The 23,661-nt window shown below is 41.3% G+C and overlaps 1 protein-coding gene across 14 annotated transcripts in view; it reads left to right on the top strand.

Annotated features, from left to right (window-relative positions):
- The window catches only part of Wdfy4 (WDFY family member 4), a 274,400-nt gene that overhangs the window by 91,743 nt on the left and 158,996 nt on the right, over positions 1-23,661 (top strand). For 10 of the 14 annotated variants that reach the window (XR_007349237.1, XM_015498911.2, XM_048807497.1 and 7 more), the window contains 12 exons: positions 1,568-1,799; positions 2,903-3,048; positions 4,028-4,139; positions 4,808-4,998; positions 7,155-7,307; positions 13,139-13,212; positions 15,031-15,192; positions 15,770-15,861; positions 17,849-17,948; positions 19,869-20,074; positions 20,804-20,973; positions 22,937-23,062. Coding sequence is in view for 13 of the 14 variants with exons in the window: in XM_015498911.2 (XP_015354397.1) it covers positions 1,568-1,799; positions 2,903-3,048; positions 4,028-4,139; positions 4,808-4,998; positions 7,155-7,307; positions 13,139-13,212; positions 15,031-15,192; positions 15,770-15,861; positions 17,849-17,948; positions 19,869-20,074; positions 20,804-20,973; positions 22,937-23,062 (1,764 nt within the window). In the remaining variant the exon portion in view is untranslated. Of the gene's footprint in view, positions 1-1,567; positions 1,800-2,902; positions 3,049-3,991; positions 4,140-4,807; positions 4,999-7,154; positions 7,308-13,138; positions 13,213-15,030; positions 15,193-15,769; positions 15,943-17,848; positions 17,951-19,868; positions 20,075-20,803; positions 20,974-22,936; positions 23,063-23,661 lie in introns of those variants that run through there. The other 4 variants (XM_048807500.1, XM_048807501.1, XM_048807502.1 and 1 more) reach the window with 4 other exon arrangements.

Below are 23,661 nucleotides of genomic sequence, written 5' to 3'. Positions count from 1 at the left end.
GAAGCTAGAGATGGGAAAGCATAGAAAACCGGGGAGGGAAGGTACAAATCAATTTCCACTCAGGTTTTCAGGCTGTATCCTAGATTCACCTGAACAGTTTTTTTTAAGTTTTCTTGCACAGGTAGTATACTAGATAGATCAATAACATTAGAAAAGCTGTGGGTCAGGAAATCTGACAATTCAATAGAGCTTTCAATTTTCCCTGGGTGATTCTAATATTTAGCTAGAATGGAGAACCTTAGAGTTACATGTTTCTCAATTTGAACTGAACTGACATTTGGGAATGATAATTCTTTGTTGTAGGGGCCTATTCTGTGTGTTTTAGAATGTTTAGCCAAACATTATAGCATTCCCTCCTTCATCTCATGACACTGAATTGTGACTACCAAAAATTTCTCCAGATATTACCAGTGTCCCCAAGGGGGCAAAGTTTGTCCCAGGCTAAGAAACACTGGGTTAGAAGCATGTAAATTCTGTAGGACACTGACAAATGAAGTTGACATTTTTTTTAAAAAAATTGTTTTTATCAAAAAGACAGTGGTAACTAGAAAGATTTTAGAAGGCTCATAAGAAAAACAGATCCTTCAAAACATAAAGTTAACCTTTTCTTCAGTGATTAATTATATTAGTTTACCCTCTTCCTTCTTTCTTCCCTTCTTTCCTTACTCCCTCTTCCTTCTTTTCTTCCCTCCCTCAATAAGTATGTATTCCCTCATTAAGGAGCTATGTCCCACACACCAAGTATGCATTAGAATTAGCTTGGCTATGTCTACAAAAAATCTTGACAGGAATTTTGTCTACAAATTTTGACAGGAATTGCATTATACCTATAGATCAGTTTCAGGGGAATGACAACTACACTGTAGTGAGTCTTCCTGTCAATGAATATGGTATGTCTCTCCATTTAGATAATTTTTAAATTTTTTTGTTGTTATCATTTGGAATGTTAAGTATACAGATTATATACATGTTTTGTTAAGTAGATCATTTTCTCTTGAACAATTATAAATGGTATTGTTTTTAAATTTTATCTCTGCTTGTTCACTATTAGTGTATAGACATGCAGTTGATTTTTGTATCCTGTGACCTTGATGACCTCACTTATTTGTTCTGGGAGATTTTTAAAAAGATTCCTTGGAAATTTTTACAAGTTCATGTCATCTACAAATAGAGACAATATTATTTCTTTTTTTTAAAGTGATATGACTGTAGTTATTGTTGGTACATAAAATCTTATTAATGTGCCAATAATGGACATTTAAATTCTTAGTGGAATGACTGGGCTAAAAGGGATGGACTTTTGTCTCTCTTTGTGCTTCTTATCAAATCTGTTTCCAAAGGCAGAATCAATATTTTACTCCCATCTGTATTTTATAAGTTGTTTTACTGCATGCTTCTCAGATTTGATGGTCATCTTTCTAATTTTTGAAATTCAATAAAATTTTATTTTGACTTCTGAATAAGGTTCATCATGTTATGATATGTTATATTAAAAATAATCTAATTTTATTAGATTAATTCTAAAATTAAGCACTACTTACTTCCTTCATCCTTTATCTTTAAACAGATGTTGTACATTCAGGCCTTACCAGGACCTTTCCTTTCAATGGATCCATCTTCATTTGTGGATGTTTATGGATACATTGCAACCCCTCGGATTTGGAAACAAAAATCATCATTAATCTGGCGTCTTGGTCCTTCATATCTTTTTGAAGAAGCCATATCACCAGATACTCTAGAAGTTATTATCAAGCTTGGCCCAAGATACTGTGGTAACTTCCAAGCTGTGCATGATCAAGGTATGAGTGTTTTGATTTATAATGCCTTTGCTGATATTAGTTTTTAAATGGACATCCAGTTATTTATAGCATATTTATAAATGATAAACTCAGCACAGGTCAGTCATTAAGGAAGACCTCTATAATTGGATCATTACATATTTACAACCCAACAGAAAATGTCACAGAAAAGGAAATAACAATATCCTTTAGATTTCAACTCCAGAGCACCTAATGGAGGTGGGTGGGTGGGTAATACCAGCAGTGAAGAAAGAGAGAAGAGAATGAGATAAATAAGTTACATTCCTTTTAATGAAGAAGCTTTTTAACTAAAGCATACTGTTGTCTTCAATTATTAAACAGGCAGACAAAACATCCACATTTTCATTATTGATTGTTGGCTGTTCAAGCAGGGAGCATTTCTCTCTGTGCTCTGTCAAGTCAAGGGGGTCAGTTCCCATCTGGGAAGAATGATAAATGCATCTCTGTAGGAAGGCCTTGTACATGGCGAAGGACGATTGAGTGCTCTTGAGTGTTTCTGTCTCCAGGCCCACATCTCGTTTGAACTTCATTTCCTGAGGCAAATGGCATTGGCCTGAGCAATGGGACTAGGTGGGATGTAGAGCCAAAGTTTCACTGACTCTGTGTTCACACCATACTTCTCTAGTAGCACATTGGCTCTCATTAACTTGGGGACCAGTGTGCTAATTGCTAGTGTGCTGTTCAACACAGCCATGCAACCCACTGAAAATTTTAGGCTTTCAAGCCCAGCTTATTTTCCTTTGTTTCTAAGTCAGATTTCTCATCACTTAGAAGTTTGGTTTGGGGGAAGCAACATTAGCTTGATATCTATTTTAAGCTCCGGTAATTTCACACCTGGTATATCTCTGTTTTATAGAAGGGTCAATCTTGGGAGATTTCTCTAGAGGTTTTGTGTTAGAGAAGCACAGGTAGTCACAAAACACATGACATACAAACATACAACTTGCATAGACAATGTAATAACATTAAAAAAATTTTCTCAATGATGACTTTGCTGTGTGGCAGTAGCTATTTAATCACTGAGAACTAATTTCCTTCTCTGTAAAAGGAGACTAGAACTGATTAAAGATGTATTGCTATAGGAGGAGACCCAGAGGGTCAAGCCACACCCCTTGTTGCAGAGGAAAAGGTTTCCTTTGGTCTTCATGTAACCAGCTCCTGCATCACCACCGTAGCAGACATTAGAAATGCCTACAATGAGGTGGATAGTCGCCTGATCGCCAAAGAGGTATACCTTCTAACTTCCCTTGCTGCTCTCTGTTGGAATCTTGATCTCATGACTGCTTCAGCTTCCAGTGCTTAAGCAAACTGTCATGTGTAGGATAGATATATGCATACACACTAGCATTTAATTTGTTAAAACAACCTATGCTTCTCCACCCATTAGCCTCCCCAGGACTAAACCTTCTGTTTATAATTGCTCATAGAAGAAAGTGTGTGGTATTCCTGGTACATCAAGAACAAATGGACTTTATTCTATATTGTTGTGGCATAGAGAATACTGCTGACCCATCAGCATACCAAAATTGCTTTGAGTTGCTGTAACTTAAAAAACAAAAAACAAAACAAAACAAAAAATAAACTTGTAATAGATAATGAGCAAACACATGTAAATGAGGATACCGTTGATTCACTTCCTCCCAATTCCTGCATAAAAATCTCTTGCTTTTAAAGCTGATAAATTTTGACTGATTTGTTTGTATTCTCTTCACTATCATGGTCAGAGCAGGAGGTGGAGTCAGGAGCTATGTCCCACACACCAAAGCTGTGCCTTACCACACAATATATTTTCTGATGATGGAGGCCAGGATTTCTACCTTCCTGTCCCTCTGGAATCCTAGAAGTTGGGCTTTTCAGAGCCTGGAAAATCCCCGACAGGGAAAAAGACAGCTTTGCCTTGGTAGTTCTGTTTCAACTTGGGTTGTCCCTATCTTCATGAGCTCTTCACTGTGAGTGTGTGGGTTGTCACAGATTCTATAACTGAAGCTGCTTATGTACAGTTAAGCCGCAGCCTGGGAGCAGGACAGGGGGACACAAACTTTGGCTTCAGTTCCCTAACACTATTTCAAGTTTTATTCTTCCACTATTATTGCTTATGAAACACAGCACTGGGCCAGACCTTGGGGTGCCTGTACTCAGGGAGCTCACAAATGACATTCCTTCTCTTCCAGGAGTTTCTTAGGATTAATTGTTGCCAATTTCTCTAGATGAACATTTCATCCCGTGACAATGCCATGCCTGTGTTCTTGCTGAGAAATTGTGCTGGACACCTCTCAGGTTCTCTTCGGACCCTTGGAGCTGTTGCTGTGGGCCAATTAGGTAGGTCAGGCAGTGAACTTTTACTTTTCTTTAAGAAGAAGGATAATGCACCCTAGAATTGTGGAGGCTCAGGCAGGATGAAACATACTAGTGAGAGCCAGAGTTGGAAATAAACCCAGTCAGAGAGTTGGCTGCCCAGACAGAAGAGAGATCCATTCACTTTGTACATCTGACATTGGTAGTGAGCCCAGCTAGTTCCCTGGCTGCACAACAGGAGCCTACATAGGAGGTACATTGGGCCCTGTGTGCAGAGGCAGTGTTGTGGTTGTGGGGTAGAAGCAAAGCAGCAAGCTGGTGTGAGGATGCAGCCCGGCAAAATTCAGAGGGCAGGCAAGAGCCAGAGGTTCTCAGAGCAACTAAGAAACTGAGTCACAGAGGCCATCTGGCTCATCTGGCACTCTGGACTTAAGGCACATGGTGCCAAACTGAGAGCCTCTGGAAGTGTCAGCCTTCTAATGATACAAACAGGCCTTTGCAGAGGATCCCTTAGCTGCCCAAGACTTTCAGAGTCTCTGTCTTTCCTCCTACCCTGTCCTGATGCATGGGTCCCTCTGGCTGTGCATGGGCAGAGGAACAGGCAGCTCCTTCACTCTTGCACACTAGTGGGGGATTCCGCATTGTAGTGCAGCTGTAAAGTTCTAATGAGATGTCCCCTTTGTCCTGCACAGGGGTGAGGGTGTTTCACTCCAGCCCTGCTGCCTGCAGCCTGGACTTCATTGGCGGGCCCACCATCCTCTTGGGCCTTATCTCCTTAGCGAAAGATGACCACACCATGTATGCAGCTGTGAAAGTCCTGCACTCAGTCCTGACCAGTAACGCCATGTGTGATCGCCTGATGCAGCACATCTGTGGCTACCAGGTAATTCCGTCCTCCCGAATGAGCCTGGGACTCCCCTGAAAGCTGACATATCCAAGCAGCAGGGACAAGCTTTATGTGACCAGTGACATTCCCTCCATGGTGATTTCTGAAAAAGGATGGCCTTTTAAAAGTCTCCGGAATTCTGAGACCCGCAGAAGAGCACCAAGTGACAGCCAGCCTGAGATATGCTGTTTGAGCTAGGGATGTTCAGCTAGGGATGCTCACCTATCTGCAGCTTCTGGCACTTTTCATGATGAAATCCAGAATCATTTATGGTCTTTGCCTTCAGCAAAATGGCTATGAGCCCAGGCCACAAAGCCAGATTGCTGAGGTTGAAATCCTCATCCTCTTTCTCATTATTTAACTTGGAAGAATTATTATCCTCTCTGCCTTGGTTTTCCCATCTGTAAGGTAAGGACCTCTTGCATCAGAAGGCACTGAGGATTTGATAGCGCTAAGGAAATGTTAACTACTTGAGCTCTTAATCTCTTTGTGCCTCAGTTCCTTTATGTGTAAAATGGGAATATGTTTGTGATGATTAACATACAGGTCAATATGTTAAGAGTGCAGAGAGTGCCCACACAGAAGAAGTGCCATGGTCCCATGCAGGGTATATTTTGATGGTTACTGCTATTTACAGTTGATAAGGCCAAATGAGACGGAAGCACTGTCATCAGTAATTTCCTGCATGGTTGGGAGGCAGTTATGAGAGAAACCTCAGGAAATAAGACTAGGGACACACAGACATAGGCTTTTTCTCAAGCAACTGGCAGCTATTCTGATTAGTTTTTGTTTCTTTTGGTACGAGGGATTGAACTCAGTGACACTTTACTACCTAGGCACATCCCCAGCCCCTTTTTATATTTTATTTAGAGAGAGGGCCTCATAAATTGCTGAGGCCGGCTTTGAATTGGTGATCCTTATGCCTCAGCCTCTTGGGCTGCTGGGATTATAAGTTTGTATCAGCACACCCGGCTCCATTCAATGTATTTTTTATCTCAGATATTATCATCATTTCCAAAATTTTGTCTGGGCTTTTAAAACTTTTTTGTGCTTCATTTACCTTTTCTGTGTACTGTATTTTGGTTTCTTTTTTCGATACTGCAAGTTGAACTGAGGGTTGCTTAATCACTGAGCCATATCCCTAACCCTTTTTATTTTTTATTTTGAAAAAGGGTCTCACTGGGTTGCTTAGGGCCTCATGCCTTTCTAAGTGACTGAGGCTAGTCTTGAACTTGGGATCCTCCTGCCTCATCTTCCTAAGCTGCTGGGATTATAGGCATGCAGCACCATACCTGGCCCTAATTGGGTTTGGATAGGGGAGGAAAGAGTGATTAGATTAGAGATATGTCAAAACAGTGACCAAAACAGTTTGAAAAGATATTGCCTATTTGCTTATAACAAGTAAGGCTTCCCAAGGGCATACTTATAGAGGTGACAGGTATGTCTGGGAGAGATAGACTATGTAAGATCAGAGAGAGAATTGAGTGTGCTTGAGATGAACTGAGAATCCTGACAAGATGGATGAGAACTCAGATACCAGTGGATGGCCCGGCAGCCTGTGTTTTGTAACCAGGGTCCACAGGGCTGTGAGGGTTGGTGAGATGCATCTCCCTAGGCTCTGAGATGGGTTTAGTTACTGAGTGCTTTGCTGGGTTCCCAGTGCCTCCATCCTGGAATGGATGCTTGCACCTTGCTAGCTTTCTAGTACAGCAAAATGACATCTGGAGGCTGAAGCAAGGCTGGGTGTAACTGGCCTCGTGGGCAGGAGGAGGATTGTTGCCTCAGTGTCTGTGGGATGGTTATACATGTAAAGGATCCAGCAACAGAAAACGAGAAAGAGCACTGAGAAACCAAGGAGGAAACCAGGAGAGAGTGGCATTTGGGGAACACAAGGGAAGAGAATCAGGGAGAAGCCGGAGTCTCAGAGAGAGGCCAAGTCACACGAATACCGAAAAGTGGACACTACAAGGATGTGGCCAAAGAAGTTGGTGTGGATTTTTCTTCTAAGACGTTGGGGATGAAGGGTGGTAGCTTCAGAAAGCAGGGTTCACCCACAGCACTGACCCAAGGTGCCAGCAGGAACAAGCAGTTGCAAGAAAAGGAGATCCCGCCATGTGATCATGAGGACCCACTTTGTATTCCAATCTTTTCAGATAATGGCATTTCTCCTGCGGAAGAAGTCTTCTCTCCTAAACCATCGAATTTTTCAGTTGATCCTCTCAGTTGCTGGTACAGCAGAGCTGGGCTTCAGGTCATCTGCCATCACCAACATAGGTGTCTTCCAGCATATTCTCTGCAATTTTGAGGTAAATTAGAGTCTGGTCCTTAGTCCTTCAGGAGTGTGTGTGTGTGTGTGTGTGTGTGTGTGATGATAAAATATAAGAAAGTCTGGCGTTGCTCTAAGTCCTGCAAGTCTGATTGCTCCATAGTCATGGCAGCACTAGGAGGGAAAACCACAATAGTTTTAGAGTTCCGAGGCCCTGGTTTATAGTTAAATCCTTCAGCCTATGGGCTGTGTGACTTTGGGCAAGTTTTCTAACCTCTCTGAGTCCCATTCTTCTTAAGTGTGCCACAGAGACCATTATCTCTTCCCCTCAGGTGTCGTGGAGGGTTAAAAGCTGATAGTACTTAGGAAAGGATTTGAAAACTGTAAAGTACCATATGCATATGAGGGTTTTAAAAAAATCATACCAATTCCTTTGGATGGTGCTTTGTGGTTTCCCAATGACCTTTTAAGAGAGTGGCCTGAGAGGTGCTGATGGGGACACTTGAAGATAAGTGAGGAGGGTCAAGCTACTTTGGGTGAATCAACCCGTTTGTGAAGCAGCATTATTTACTGAGTGCCCAGTGGACTCAGGTAATGGCCAGGTTCTGGACACATCACAGGTCCACGACCCAGTCCCTCCTCACTGCCAGATGGGCCCAGGACATAGTTAAGATAACACTCTGGTGTGCTAGGTTCAGGTCTGGGGCCTCTGGGGAGGGGGAGTGAGAGCAAAGTCAGTGCAAGCTTTAGGGATCTGGGGCTCTGGGCTGAGTTTGACAGATTTCAAAGAAGAAAGGCCCTTCCAGGTGGAATGTGTGCTATTTGCAAATACAATGCCATGGGAACAGCCAAGGGGATCTGAAAGCCAGTGGCTGCTAGACACCTGCCAGTTTGCATCAGGTGTGGGCAGGGATGAGGCTGAAGTGGGAGAAGCTGGGAGAATGTGCTCAAGGCAGGGTGAATGCTTCAACCTACACATGTTGAGATCCATGGGAGTACTTTGAAACTGTTCCTTTGTTTATTAAAACAATTAACATATGGGGGCTGGGGATATAGCTCAGTTGGTAGAATGCTTGCCTCACATGCACAAGGCCCTGGGTTCGATCCCCAGCACCATAAATAGATACATAAATAAATAACATATGTAGCCAGGTGTAGGGGTGCATGCCTATAATCCAGATACTCAGGAAGATGAGGCAGGAGGATCCCAAGTTCGAGACCAACCTCAGCAGTTTAATGACATCCTAAGCAACTTAGTGAGACCTTGACTCCAAACAAAAAATGAGCTGGGGATGTGGCTCAGAGGTAAAAAATAAATAAAAAACATATGCTTATTAGAGAATACTTTTAAATTACAGAAAATGGGGCAGGGGCATCTCTTATTTTCAAGAACCCATCAACTATTGTCAAATTCAATGCATTATCTAACTATGCATTATATTTACCTACATGCACACACACACACACACACACACACACACACATATATAACAAATTTATATAGATAAATATATATAAATAAAATATATTTTCTATATTATATAAAATTGTAGTTATGATCAAACTGCAGATATTGAGTTCTGCCTTTTCTCACATAACAAATACATATAAGATTTTTCATTATAAACACATACAAGCCTTGGTCTGACGTCAGAGTAACATTCTCTCATGTATAGAGTTCCTGGCTTCTATTTCTCTATTGCCAAATTCTTGGATTATTCTTATACTTTGTTGTGATAAATGTCATTACACCAGCACTCTTGTACATCTCTTTTTCCCACTTTTAGAAGCATTTCCTTAGAATAAGTTATCAAATTTGAATGATGAGGATGAAGCCTTTATAAACACTTTAGATTTTTGGTGCGTTTTGCTACGCTGCTGATATCTAAGTATCTAAGGATATTAACTGTAGAATGATGTGTCAGAGTTTTATTTTATGTATGTTTCTCTGTTAGCAGAAGCCCTGGGGCAGGGAGGTTAGTCAAGAGATGACTGAAGAAATTCAATTGAAAGATTTTGAAACCTAAATGAAACAAAGGCAGTGAGATAAAGATGAGGATCAAGAAGAAATAATAATTCAAATTAGAAGAGACTTAGAGTTGAATGACAGGGTGATGCTATGTGTATAAACATGGTTGAGTTGCCACTGAAAGCAGGGCTGGGAGAGAAATGTGCATATTAGAAAGAAAAAATCGTTTTGAAATTAATGAGCAGAGCTTTTAGATCAAAAAGTAACAATGACTAACCAAACTAACAAAAATAAAATTCAGAGAAAGGAGGAAGGGAAAAGTAAAGATAAGATTATAAATTAATAAGATATAAAAGAAAAATATCAAAGGATAAATAGAACAATTACTTGTTTTCATAAAATAGACAAATTTCTGTTAGGATTAATCAAGAGCAGGAGATGTAGCTCAGTGGTAGAGTGCTTGCCTATCATGTGCAAGGCCCTAGATTTAATCCCCAGCAAAAAAATAAAATAAAAAATAAAAAAAATAAATATGAAAAGTAAAAGTACTATAAAGGAATGAACAATTACAGAGGTAATTAAAAAAAAAAGAAACTTTGTGCCAATAAGTTAGGAAACAGCACATTTGAACAATCTCACAGAAAATTCACATTTCCAAAGCTTACTCAAAAGGACATAAAATCCACAAATTATCCTATAATCATCAAATAAATGGAATCACTGGTTTAAATATTCACACATCACATCCAAAGGAAACTCCAGGCCCAGGGATCTTGTAGGGAAATTTCACCACTCAGGTAATAGCCATTCTGGAAACAGAACAGATTATACTCTGAATCCATTTCATAGGTTAATCTTAATATCAGAACAACAACAATGAAAAGGATGGTACAGAAATGGAAAAAAGTACATGCTAAATTAATCATAGCTACAAAAATCATGAATATGATATTAGAAAATAAAGGGGAGGGAGTTTCAGCCTTTGTTTTTATGTTTTTGTTTTATTCCTTTTGGTTACACATACTATTTATTTTATATAAATTCATTTGACATAATTATAAAAGCATGAATATGATTTGCTTCAATTCAGTCCCCACTCCTTTCTCTGCTCTCCTTCCTCCCCCTGTTCCCTTCTCTCTACTGATCTTTCTGCTTTATACTCACAGATTCTTTTTTTTTTTAATTAGTGCTTTGTGGATGTACATGATGGTGAGATTTGCTGTGGTATGTTTATATATGTACATAGGAAAGTTAGGTCAGCTCCATTCCACTGTTCTTCCCTTCTCCTGTACCTCCTCACTCACCCTCAATCCCCTTCCTCTACTCCACTGATATTTCCTCTATTTTGATGGAATTTCATGCCCCTCTTTTCTTTCCTTTACGTTTTTCCTTAATTTTGAACTAAGATGGAAAGACATTAAGTCTGAATGTAACTTAGAGTGAAGAGGCAGCAAAGGGGGCAGTTAAAACACTAGCAGGAGAAGAAATTGTTGGTAGAACAAGTCCTTAAAGAAGAGGGAGGAGCGTTGGAGATATCACTCCTCTGTGAGATCTATGGTGACCTGTGTGTAGAAGGGGAAGAACAAGAAATTGAGAAGCAAGGAGGGGCAGGAAGTTGAGAGGCAGGGAAGGACAGGAAGTTGTTAAGTGAGGAGGGACAGGAAATTGAGGATATTCAAGTCCTATATTCTGGTTTCTTAAAGAAGGGACAGATCAACTAATTTCTGAGAGTTCTGAGAGTGAGATGGTCTCAGGGATTGGGGAGAGCAAAATCTGACACATTATCTATTTGATATTCAAACAGGTCTAATTCAATATCTCAATGCAATCCTTACTAGAGGTTATGTGACATAGGCAACAACCAAAATTTTAATTATCCTTGTTTCCCCAAACTCAGACATTTAGTATTGTGTACAATGACTTCTAGAAGAGCCAAGCAACCTTGGAATGTGTTATTATTGTTCTAAGGGCTGGAAGTGAAGTGGAGGACTGGAAACTTCTATAGGAAGGATAAAGGGGCCAGCATTAGTGAATATCACAGGTTCATGTCTTTCTAAGTTCTGCAGCTCCCAACACTGAGGATGACATACTGTTTGCTGAAAGACCAATTTCGTGAATAAATATTCCAAGTATTCAGGGTTCTTAGAGTCCTGCACATGTGTATGTTGGGGTACCATACTTGGCTGCCTCATGTGTACCCCTATAAGCCATCCCCAAAAGCATTTGTCCTATCTCTGGGAACATTTGGACAGTGACTGTGCTTATGAGGGTTAGAATTCTGTCAGACTGCTTTTGGCTTAAGAGCAGTGTACATATTTTATGTTGTTTAATTTTGCTTTTGTTTTTTTAAATTGGATGGGTTATTATTAAGTGCCCAGTATGTGTCATGTGTGATACTGGGTTCTGGGGATTGGAGAGGGATGGTCCCTGCATTTGCAGACCTCCTGATAAACTTGTATCCATTGGAGCTCTTTTGCATTTCTCTTCAGTAAGAGGACAGAACCATGGGCACTTGCCTGACTTCAAAATGTTGATTTTCAACCCTATGGGTCACTGTCTGCCTATAGGGACCCCAGTGCAGCGGCAAGAGAATAAGCTCCTGATCAGAAGGAGCAGGCTTTGAAACCAGTCTTTGTCAACCAGAGACTAAGGGTGACTTAGTGTCTCTGTACCTCATTTTCCTCTATAAATGAAGATGCAGGGGTTCCTCTTTATCTGCAGTTTTGCTTTAGATAGTTTCAATTACCCATGGTAAACCCAGGCCCAAAAATATTAAGTGGAAAATTCCATAAATAAAGAATTCATAAGTTTTAAATAATTTTATTAATAGCATATTAGGATAATTATCTCATTTTACTATTAGTTATTATTGTTAATCTATTATGCCTGATTTATAAATTAAACATTTTATATATATATATATATTCTCAGCAATTTCAGGCATCCATGGAATGTCTTGGAATGTATCTCCTTGTGGGTAAAAGGCAACTGCTATAATGGTGTTTTAGGACTTTTATGGCATCTCTTGCCTTGAGCTAATGGTATCATTTGTAAGTGTGAGCTTTTTTTAATGCTCTTGGATGTATTCTTAGAGCTCCATGTATGAACCTTCTATATGCTGGGCCTAATACTGGAATTGTCAGCATTTAAAGATGAAAAATAGTGAAGCTCTCTAAAAGGACGTCAAAATGAAATATAAAGGCACACTATCAATTCTTCCAAAGAGGGAGAGTAATCAGCTCCATTTTTTTTCTATGATTGAAGACAATCTGAATGATAAACCTCATCCTCAGAATCTCTGTGCATTTGACATATGTGTCACTCATAATTCTCTTGTGCTGTCTTTGGTTTGGACTTCAGATTTTATTGATGAGGGTGCTGAAGCTAGTGTTGCATACCCAAGTTCAGTGTGGCTTATTTCATATAATGTAAAACCTTAAAGGCAAAATCTGGCTTCTAATTCCACTCCTACCACTTGCTGGTGGTGAGTGGAACCTGTCACTCAGCTGGCCTATCTTAATCTATTTTCTCATCTGTAAAGTGGGAACTCCATAATTTGCCTTGCAAAATTTAGTGTAGTCAAGATGCATCTAGTGTGTGGTCTCATTGGTTGTGGCCCATGACTGGGCAGACATAGGAGATAGGTATCCTTGGTTGCAATCTAAACTCACATGAAGCACCAGGCAGCATTAGAGAAGGGGAGGAGATGCATGTATTTTTAAGCTTTCCTCCAGTGGTAGGGAGGCATTTCCTACCTTCTAGGTACCAGGAGACCTGTCTGATCATACAGCTAGTAAATCCCATTGGTGATTCCAAGTGAAGAGATAACAAGCCCAGCACCTGTCTGCAAACCCTCTATCACATGCTCTTTGGTTGTAGCATGCATTTGTTTTGCCTTACAGCTCTGGATGAATACTGCAGACAACTTGGAACTTGCCCTCTTTTCTCATCTTGTGGAAATTCTTCAATCACCAAGGTATGCTGGTTTCTGGCAGTTTCAGAGTTAAAACTAACATCTTAATGTCAGGGCAGGATGACTAGTGGGAGTACTAGAAGGCAGGATGATTAGATTCCTTCCCAGCAGATCATGTATGTAGAACAGATCTTTCTCCTCTGACAGGTCTCAGGAGAGGAAATTCTGGGGCCTCAGAAGCTTCTGTAGCCTCAGGACTAGCACCTAACTAGGGTTTAACAAGTGTGGCTAGCAAAGGAAAACACTTTCATTCCTCATTTTGCATCAGCCCATTCTCCCTCTAACTGACATCTTCAAGTCAATTTTTGAATTAGGATTTTTTTTTTTTGGTTGCAAGTGGCAGAAATACAACCCAAACCAAAGGAGGAAGGAAGGGGGAAAAGAGCAAGGAGAGAAGGAAGGGGGAAATAAAAGCAGTTGAAGAAGGAATTCATTGGCTTATATAATAAAAAGGGTAGTTGGAACCTAGGCTGGGTGGAACCCCCATGATTTCATCTGAGCTCTGTCTCCCACTCTGCCTATGCTTCCCTCTGAGCTGGCTTATTTCTGCAGGCCTTCTCTTTGGCAACCAGGTGGCTGCTAGGCAGCTTCATAGAGCATATCTGGTCTCATTGGACCAACTTGGGTCCCATGGCTTGGCTCAGAGCACAGATGGGAAGGAGTTAGAGAAAAGGGGTTAGAAAGAAGTAGTTCCAAAGTTAGAGTTAAAACTAGCATCTATCTGTCTACTGCTCACCAGGGCTTTGACCAGAATAAGGGAGAAGGGAGACACCAAAGCCAGCCTATCAACCCCTCTAATTCCTCATGGCCAGACCACCTCAGTGACCATCAGCACCTTTAGTGTTTTTAATGCATTTTAAAACATCTTTTCTCTTGGACTCATTATTATTGAATAACTATTATAAACCCACTACATTTCATACCCCATTCTTACTGCTGGAAGTTTAGAAAAGAATAAGACACAATTCTGTGGAGAAGGAATATGGAAAGGCAGGCTGCTCCGGCAGTGACAGGAAAAGAAGAGAAAGTAGCTAGAGCTCACAGGTGGAGGGATGCACATTATTCCTGTCCAGCCCGTACGTGTCAATCACACAGAAATGATTCCCCCTGTGTCTTAGGAATGTGGAGCTTGGCAGAATTTAGCATGTTAATATCAAAAAGAAAGTTTAAGAGGAGAAATCCACCAGAATTCACACCCCCGCCCCCCATTTCTCATTTTCTGTACCTACACCTGTTGTTTTCTTAGAATCAAACATTTACCCTGAAAGCTATTTCTTTGGGGGAGTAGAATTTACTGGAAATTGGCTCTGTGATTATCCTAAGGAGGGGGATATGGATACTTGAATTCTGTCTTTCTTGCCTTTGACTCTCTGTGGCATGTTTATCTACTTTGTGGTTTGGGGTGGGCAGGAAGATCACACACCCAGACAGGCTGCGAAGGGCCCTGTGCTCCTGGTTGTTGGGAAGTGCTCCTCAGTCACATTTATGTCTGCTGTCTTTGTTCTGAGTTTTCTGAGGGTAGCATTAGTTTTCCCTGAGGCTTGGAATTTAAAAGTCAATAATTGGGGTTTGTCTTTGAAGGCGGTTTCCAGGGGTGGGAGTGTGCAGTAGGAGGATGGGAGGCACATGCCCCAGCAACTCTGGCACTTGGCAGACACATATTGGATGGGTGTCTGACGGCATTTTGACAAGTTGCCAAGAGAGCATAGGAGTCAGAGGGCCATGGAACAAGCCTAGTTTGGAAAATCTTTTTAGCAGAAACACAGCAAATTTGGTTCATTACAGTAAAAGCTTTTATTGCCTCTCTCCTGGGCTCACCAGGGAAGGACCCAGGAATGCTGAAGTTGCTCACCAGGCACAGCTTATACCTCAACTTGTCTTTCTTTTCAATGAGCCTCACCTTGCCCCTTCCAAGATCCCCACCATCATTGCCATTCTGGACTGTCAGCTGAAGAGCCACTTCAGCATCTGTGATGTGCTCAGGTACCTGGCCAAGCTTCCCCGAGGTGAAGGGCAGGGCCCCGTACTATTTTACAAGGGAATATAGACCCCTCTGTCTCATCATACTCAACTCAATCTCACTTGGAACCTTCTAGAGGTTTCTGTTTGAGGCTGAGAGTTAGGAGAAGAGGAGGGCTTTCTTGATTTAGGGTGAGAGGCAGGTGTCCTCAGCAGGGCTATCTGTCTTCTGCCCCCTGGTGTTCAAATGCCCCTGCTCTGCTCAAGAATTTCCATAAGCACAGCCATCCTTAGCAGCTGATGGCCAATGTCTGCCTCCTGCAGAATTCCCAGAGGATGGTCCCCGCTGGTACCACACTCAGCCTTCTCTTTCCTGCTGCCTATCTGATATATTGATATAGAGGAATCAGGGTTAACATCTCCGAAGAATCCCGACAAATTCTAGAAGTCTTTGGAAATATTGTATTGATCATAGAATATCACAATTCCCCTCAAACCCTCCCTCGGTCCTTGGGTGGATCACTTAGGAAACACTAATGTGAGATTAGGATACATGCACTGAGCCCCTGTTGAGCTTGTCCTTTTTCCCTGTTGCATAAAGGATTGGGCTGTTTATCGTGTACACCCTCAAGCCTTCATCAGTGAATGAGAGGCAGATCTGCGTGGATGGAGCCCAGGAACTTTCCATGCCTGGTGAGAGGACCTTTTCCAGATGTCTTTGTCTGAAGGCAGCAGGATAACCTTCACAACGCCTCCAGAGGCACACATTGTGAGGTCATTTTTCAGAGGGAGGGGCTGAGGGAAAGGAAGGGGAAAGTATCTGCAGCTGGGCAGTGATTACAAAGCAGTGGCTCGGGAGGCCAGAGTTTAATGATTAGGACCACCGAATCAATTCCTATCTTCCTGCCTCAAACCCTGGAGTGGCATCTGAGGGCTTCAGGATAGTTAGGTTCCTATAGACCAAAACATGGGATCCTTGGTGCTGTGGCCTCCCTTCCTGGTTGAATCACCTCCAACCCCAGTGCCCTGATAAATCTCAACTTCAGTGCTTGCAGATCCCAGCATGTGTGGGTGTGGCCTCTGTCCTTGCTTTGGATATGCTTTTTTCCTCCAGAAATGCCACGTCCTGCCCACTCCTCCCTGCAACCTCCCCCACTGGGTGAGCTGTCCCCCAGTCCCAGCAGGCCAGATTAAGCCACCCACCCTGTGCTTCAGAAACCCCTTGGGGTTCTTGAAATGCACAAATTTGTTATTTCTTTCTTTGAGTCCCTCTCTCTCCCTAGATACAGAACAGCAGCCCTGTCTTGTTCCCTTTGCCAGGGTGATGTGACAACTGCTTTGTCCCAGGCCCTCGAGATCTGGGCTATCCCAGATTGGAGCCTCTAACCATATTTATCCATTAAAAAAATTCTGGGAGAGGGTATTGGGAATTGAACTCAGGGGCACTGGACCACTAAGCCACATCCCCAGCCCTGTTTTGTATTTTATTTAGAGACAGGATCTCACGGAGTTGCTTAGCGCTTCACTTTTGCTGAGTCTGGCTTTAAACTCATGATTCTCCTGCCTCAGCCTCCTAAAATGCTGGGATTATAGGCATGTGCCACTGCATCTGGCCCATTTAAATTTAATTTTAAATCAATTAGATTAAATGCAATTAAAAACTCAGTTCCTCACTCTAGCCACATTTCAAGTATTCAGTCATCACACAAGGTCAGTGGTCACTCTATTGGCCAGGGCAAATATCAGACAGTTTAATCATTGTAAAAGATTCTCTGGGACATCTTTACTCAATTTATATAAATTATATTACCTTTTATCCTTAGAATAAGCCTCAAAAATGGGAACTATATTCCCATTTTGCAGAGGAAGAAGCTGAGGCCTAATGAAATTAGGAACTTAATCAGAGATGGGGCCAGCATCCAAATAGAGAGACATCTGATTCTGCTCCTCCAAGCTGTTTCATCAGTCCTATCTCTGTGCATGGTTGTAGTATAATAAGTTATTGGCAGGTAGGGAATGAAGGAATAGATAATGGGCCAAGAGTGGGCTTACTTGTTTCAATTCCCTTTTTCTATGAACTTCATTCTGAAACTTGAATCAAGCACATTAAATATTGTTTACCTGTTCTTTGGATTAACAATAGTGACACTTGAGAAATCAAGTTACTTCTTTCACTGGATCTATGTACCTCTGCTATGGTTCATTTTCTAGTTTTAGTATAACATAGAAGTGCAAAGAAATAGCCTGGAAGTGAATCGAAAGCAGAAATCAAGGGAACAAAGATCATAGTCTTGACCACTTCATTCCCAGTGACTCCCACAATACCAGCACATAGTAGGAGCTCAAGAAATGTTGTAGCTTATGATACACCAAAAAACAGTTCTACTGAAAGATAAATATTATCTTATCATTTTTAGGATTTTTTTTTCTTTTGAGAATAGGCAGCATTAAAGATATCTCTAGTTAAAGGGAACTCTAGGAACATTTCCTGAAATTCTTTATAAGCATTACATTTAAGTTTAGATTTGAATGCCAAAATTTTGAGTCCCATCCGTGCACCAATTCCTGGGTAAACTAAGCATTTGATGAATATGATTGCTTGCTGCAGCAAATATTATGTCTCTTTACATCCGTTTTCTCTCAAATCTGAATTCTCTCTTTTTTTTTTTTTTTTTTGTAGCTGGAAGCCAAACATCTGGAAAGACAATCTGGCTCCGAAACCAGTTGCTGGAGATGCTGCTCAGTGTAATATCTTCCCCCCAACTTCATCTGTCCTCTGAGTAAGTAGCTCCAGGAAGAGCAGTTTGGCAGAAGGTTGCCTCATACAGGGTGCAGTATTAAAACCTTTTCTTAATGAAAAGTTTAGCATCTCTGAGTCTGTTTTCTGCTATGTGTTTTCTGCACTAGTCAGAAAGAAAATTATATTCTCTCCACCCAATAAACCAGACCTTGCCCTGAGATATTCTGATGCAAATGTTCAATGGGCATGAGTAACTAGAAACAGATTTGGTATAATTTCAATAAACTCCTTTTGTCACCATTGCTATCATGTAATTGTTATTGTTTTGGCAGTTGTGACAATTGCCGACTTTGATGTCCTGTACTTGGCAGACAACAGAATGGAGAAATGGTTAGCCTAAATAACATCTATCAAGGAGAAAGCTTGCCAGATTCTTCTGCTATTTACTGTTAGTTGCTTTAGTTTTTTTTTTTCCAACTTGGAAAAAAGAAGTATCTGCCTTCAATTAACTTTCAAAATAATGTGTAATGATAAAGCTGATTCTATTAACTCTCCCCACTGCTGGCCTGCAACCCCGGAGTCGTTCATGCAACACCTATTTGTTAAGTTCCTGCTGTATGCATGACACTCTTCTTGGCTCCCAGGATGCAACATTGAGCAAGTGTGCCCAGTTCCTTGCTCTTCCTCTTAACAGTTTAGTGAGTATGTGTATTTGGGATTGGAGGTGGAGACGTACCCATCTGTAAAACAACCTTGCAAATAGTGGTTAAAAATTTACCAGCCTTTACATTTCTAAAATCAAAACATGATAAAATTGGAAGATGCCTTGGAGAGGAGCTAGTTGGCTCTTTCCTTTTCCATCTTTTTGAAAGGGGATATTGTATAGTTGAGCACCTGGACTTTGGCATTTGGACCTTCTGAGTTGGAATCACAGGGAGATTTTCATAAGGCCTGTGTGCCTTTCTCTGCTCATCTGTATGAGAATAAAAATAGATGGGTATCCCTGAGAACGATACATGAGATACTGTAAATACTGTACAAGCTAACTGTTACCATCACCACCACCATCATCAATACCATCATCCCACCATCACCATCATGATCTTCATCTCTATTGCCTTCATTACCACCACTACCATCATCGTCATCACTGATTAAAATGACCAGAGCACACATCAAGTGCTCTGCCAAAGTCATCCAGTTAGTAAACAACAGGGGCAAACACTTTTCTTCACTCCTAGTCCAGTGCTCACTCCAGTGCATACCAGCCACACCCTCACAAGGCCTCATCTAGCAACTCCTGGTGAGAGCACAACCCAGCTTCTGGTTCCCAGAAGGCCAGTTCTTTGCTGAGTCAATCATCCTTGCTGGAATGACCACTCATTCCTGCAATTTCGTTCCTTCTTGATACCCTCTGCAAGTCAACATTCTCCAGACTCATTATTTCAAAATTAATTTTTTAAAATGATGGGTCATCATGCCTTTTTTGGCCTAAAATGGTAAAGATGTATAAATAATTGGACTTTTCCATTTAGATGAGTTTTGACAGGTGTCTTTTAAAAAGAAGGTAAATAAACATTATGTTTTTTACATGACTATATTGATGGTAATTAAATGATGTGGATGGCTATTTCTACACTGTGTAAGTAGTGAAGTAAAAATATTAAGGGGGCATGTATCTATTGATACGTAGTTACCAATTGCTTTAAACAGAGTTGAATGAATTAGGTCACAGCCATTAGTAGACAAATTCATCAACAGTGCAATAATCTTGCCAACACTTTATTTTACATTCTTTTAAAATGTAATATGCACTTCATCAAGTGATAGTCAAACACTAACCTTTAACTTACCTTTCCTCAAGGACTCATGAGGCTGGACTTTATTTCTCTTTTATAATCATGTCATTTGCTTGTGAACAGAAAGGTTGTATTTACTGACCTCCATGCCCCACCCCCAGGTCAAAGGAAGAGATGTTTCTGAACCTGGGACCCGACTGGTTCCTGCTGCTCCTGCAGGGCCACCTGCATGCCAGTACTACTGTGCTGGCATTGAAGCTGCTGCTGCACTTTTTGTCAAACCCCTCCCTCCGTGGGCGATTCAAAGATGGCCTTCCTGTAGGATCCTGGGTGGAACGAAGCACCGAGGGCATGAACATTGTGATGGGTGAGCATATGGCTGTCTCTAGCAAGAGGGTCATCTCATCCTAGGGTGTGAGTGAGGACCACGCCGACCCTTCTCCAGTTGGGATCTTTGCAGCTCCATGTACTTGATCAGCCCCAGCCTCTTGCTCTTTCTTGCAGGATCTCTCCACAGCCTCATTGCTCTCCAGTCTCTGGTGGCTGTTTTCCTTTTCTTAAAGGCTCCTACTCTGTTTACTCACTGGGAACTTCACACACTGCTTCCTGGCCTCTTCTAGCAGATGTGGATTTAAATGCCACTTCCTCCAGGAGAAGAAGGGTCCCACCTGAATTGGCACCTCTGTTAATTCTCTCTGCTCCTATTATTTTCCTCTATAGTGCTATTTCTATTCTGAAGCGTATATTTATTTAGGTATTCAATTGCTTAATGTCTGCAGGGCCCGCTACACTATAAGCTTCATGAATGTCTGTAATCCTTTGTACTTTTCAGTAATATATCCTTGTTGCTTTATATGAAGTTCCTTGTTTCTTCCTACACAATGAGTGAATGAATGAATGAATGAATGAGCATGTCAACAACAGGAAAAGGAATTATCATTGAGCACTTTCTTGTGCTCATCTATGCTAACATATATTTTAGCAAGTGTTTCTATGGTATGGTGGGCTGCCGGGGCTCCCTTATATGTCTACTCCCACCATGACCAGAGCAGTTGTTCTCAACCTGGATTTTGTGTTTTTTCCACTGGATCAATAGACAACCTGAAGAGCCATCCTTCTGTACCTGACCAGAGCCCCCGCCTGCTTCCTGGGTTCCGTGTCTTGACTGCCTTTCTGGCCCTGCATGTTCATATTCCTGAAGTCTACCTCATTGTGTCCACCTTCTTCCTACAGACGTCACTTACAGAGCTGATGGACTGTCCGAAAGTAGGTTCTTCGATTACCCCTGGGAAGAGGGACACACTTTGTTTTTTGATCCCGCATGGTTAAGGCAATTCCCTAAGACTCTCTATGCTTACCTCCCTCCACTTCTACTAACTAGAGCTGTGTTTGATCTCTTTCCTTCTATAGCGATCCCATACCCCTGGACAGCTTTCAAATACCTGATCATCAGCCCTGTGACTTCCTCAGCCTCTGCCTTCCATCACCTCCACCCCCTCAGCAAATATGAATGACATCAGGCTCTTTTTAAAAAATTTTCTCTTTACAGACACAGGGAAGTTACTTGATGATAGAGCGTCCATGCCTCAGCAACCCATCTCCACCACCTACTTAGTTATGACCTCTTCATCAATTCACCAACTTTTCTCCATGGTTACTGGGAGAGGTTTCCCAAGGCTGCTTTTGGCTTCCTTTAACTTCCCTGGTCTACTCATTCCATACTTTACCTTTCTTATCCATCCTTTCAGTTTCTTCTTTTCTAATGATTCTCTCCTCACAGACTATAGGTATGTTAAATTATCAACCTTTAGCAACCGTTACCCTATTTAACACTTTCCTGTTTCTCCTTGGCCAAGTTTTTCCAAAGAGGAGTTCACACCCACTGTGCACACCATCTCACCATTAATACTCTCACTTGTTCACACCAAGTCCAGATATTACTTGGATTCCATTCCTACAAGACCAAGTTTGAGCTCTAGAGCTAGCATCTTGGATACCTAGCTTGTCTCTCCAACCTAACTCCATCTTACCCTTCTTCATGATGTGACTGTATTGGATCATCACCCCATTAAGACCAGCCGCTTTGTGCTCACCTGACCTGTGTGACCTTACTGATTCTTTTCTCCCTCATCACTTGCCTGGTGGGAGTGTCCTCCCCCAGAACTCAGCTCCGGTGTTACCTTCTACATAGAACCCCAGGTATTTCCTCAGATGGCACCAAATACATGTACCTCTTAGACACAGCTCCAGAAGGATAGATCCCACCATTTTTTTTTAAACTCAGCTTTCTAGGCACCTGACAAATATCAGATTTGTAAATTGTTTCTTGATCTTAAGTAGAATCAACTGAGCTGAATTGAAATAGGGAAAGGACATGGCTTGGCAGAGAAAGTTAAAAATTCACTTCTCTTGCATATACTTATATTTGACAAGATTTAAATCTTTGATATACACTAATAGGGTAGCTCACACTTCAAGATAAAGTTCTGAATATAACTATGCTAAGTTTAGAAAGACCTGAATTTTTATTTCTCTAACAATGTATTATAGGAAACAAACATCTACTAAGTGTCAGGAAATATGATAGATGCTTTACATATTTTATTTTGCTTGATATTTAAACAATCCCATGGGGTAGATAATGTGATTTTCCATTTCATAGAGAAGAAAACTTAACTGCCAAGAGGCCAAATAGATTTCCTGAGCTATTAAAAAGGAAAAGGCAGGGCCTCTTGATTCTAAACTCTAAAGTGTTTCCTCTATACTGTACTTTCCCCTGAATCTTTGAATTCCTCCTATGCTTATATAATTTAATTTGCTAAAAGGTATTAAAATTAATTAAGACATTGAGCACTTATGAAGTCAAACCAAAAGAACTAAGCTTTTGAAGAAATTTTATTTACTTATTTATTATTTATTTATTGGTGCTGGGGATGGAACCCAGCACTTCACATGTACTAGACAAGTGTTTTACCATCGAGCTACACCCCAGCCCCAAAGAACTAAATTGCCACAAGTTGCTAGTGGGTCTTCAGTACCTTCTTGGGGGTGTGTTTCTCTTATTGACCATCAACCGAGCTGGAATTTTCCATATGGGCTATCCACTAAGGCTGCTACTATGCTGTTTTGCTTTTTCCCTTGGGACTTCCTGGGAAATGCTAGCACTGGCTACAAAGCTGGTCCTGTTGGTTTCCACAAGTCTCCTTATGGCCTTTGCTTTCTTCTTAAGGACAGCCTAGATGCCATGCTTCATTGGCTCCTGCAGAATCACCACCAGCAAGAAGTCCTCCGGGATGGACTGTGCACAGAAGGGGCCCTGCTGCTCCTAGAAATGCTGAAAGCCACCATGAGTCAGGTGAGATTCATTATCTACTCCAGAGGTTCTACTGGGAAGGCAAGTTTGGAAAGGTCATCTTGACTCTTCTCAGCAGCTTCCCAGAAATTCTGATGTCTTAGTCCATTCTTTGTTGCTATAATAAAATGCCAGATACCAGATAATTTATAATAAACAGAGATATTTAGCTCGCAGTTTTGGAGGCTGTGAAGTCCAAGAGCATAGCATTGGTATCTTCTTGGCATCTGGTGAGGGCTTTCTTGCTGTATCATAACATGGTGGAGGGCATCATATGGTAAGACAGAGAAAGTGTGTTAGCTCTGGGCCCTCTTCCTCTTCTTATAAAGTCACTAATGCCATAATGTAGGTCCTACCCTTATGACCTCATTTAATTCTAATGACTTCCCAAAGGCCTCACTTCCAAATACCATTAGCATAGGAATTTAAGGACTAAGTTTCCAACACAAACTTTCAGAGGTCATATTAAAACCATAGCATCTGGTAATAAGCAAGATAAAATAGAAGAGGTAAGTTAGATTGCCAAGAGACACTTATTTCTCATTTATTTAAACATTTGGTTTTCTTCCCTGGGAGATTTACTGCCTTTAGTCAAAGGAAAG

The sequence above is a fragment of the Marmota marmota genome, unplaced genomic scaffold (genome assembly GCF_001458135.2).
Source record: "Marmota marmota marmota unplaced genomic scaffold, marMar, whole genome shotgun sequence".
NCBI classification, from domain to species: domain Eukaryota; kingdom Metazoa; phylum Chordata; class Mammalia; order Rodentia; family Sciuridae; genus Marmota; species Marmota marmota.
Note: the sequence above shows the minus strand (reverse complement) of the source record. Positions and strands in the feature narration are given on the sequence as shown.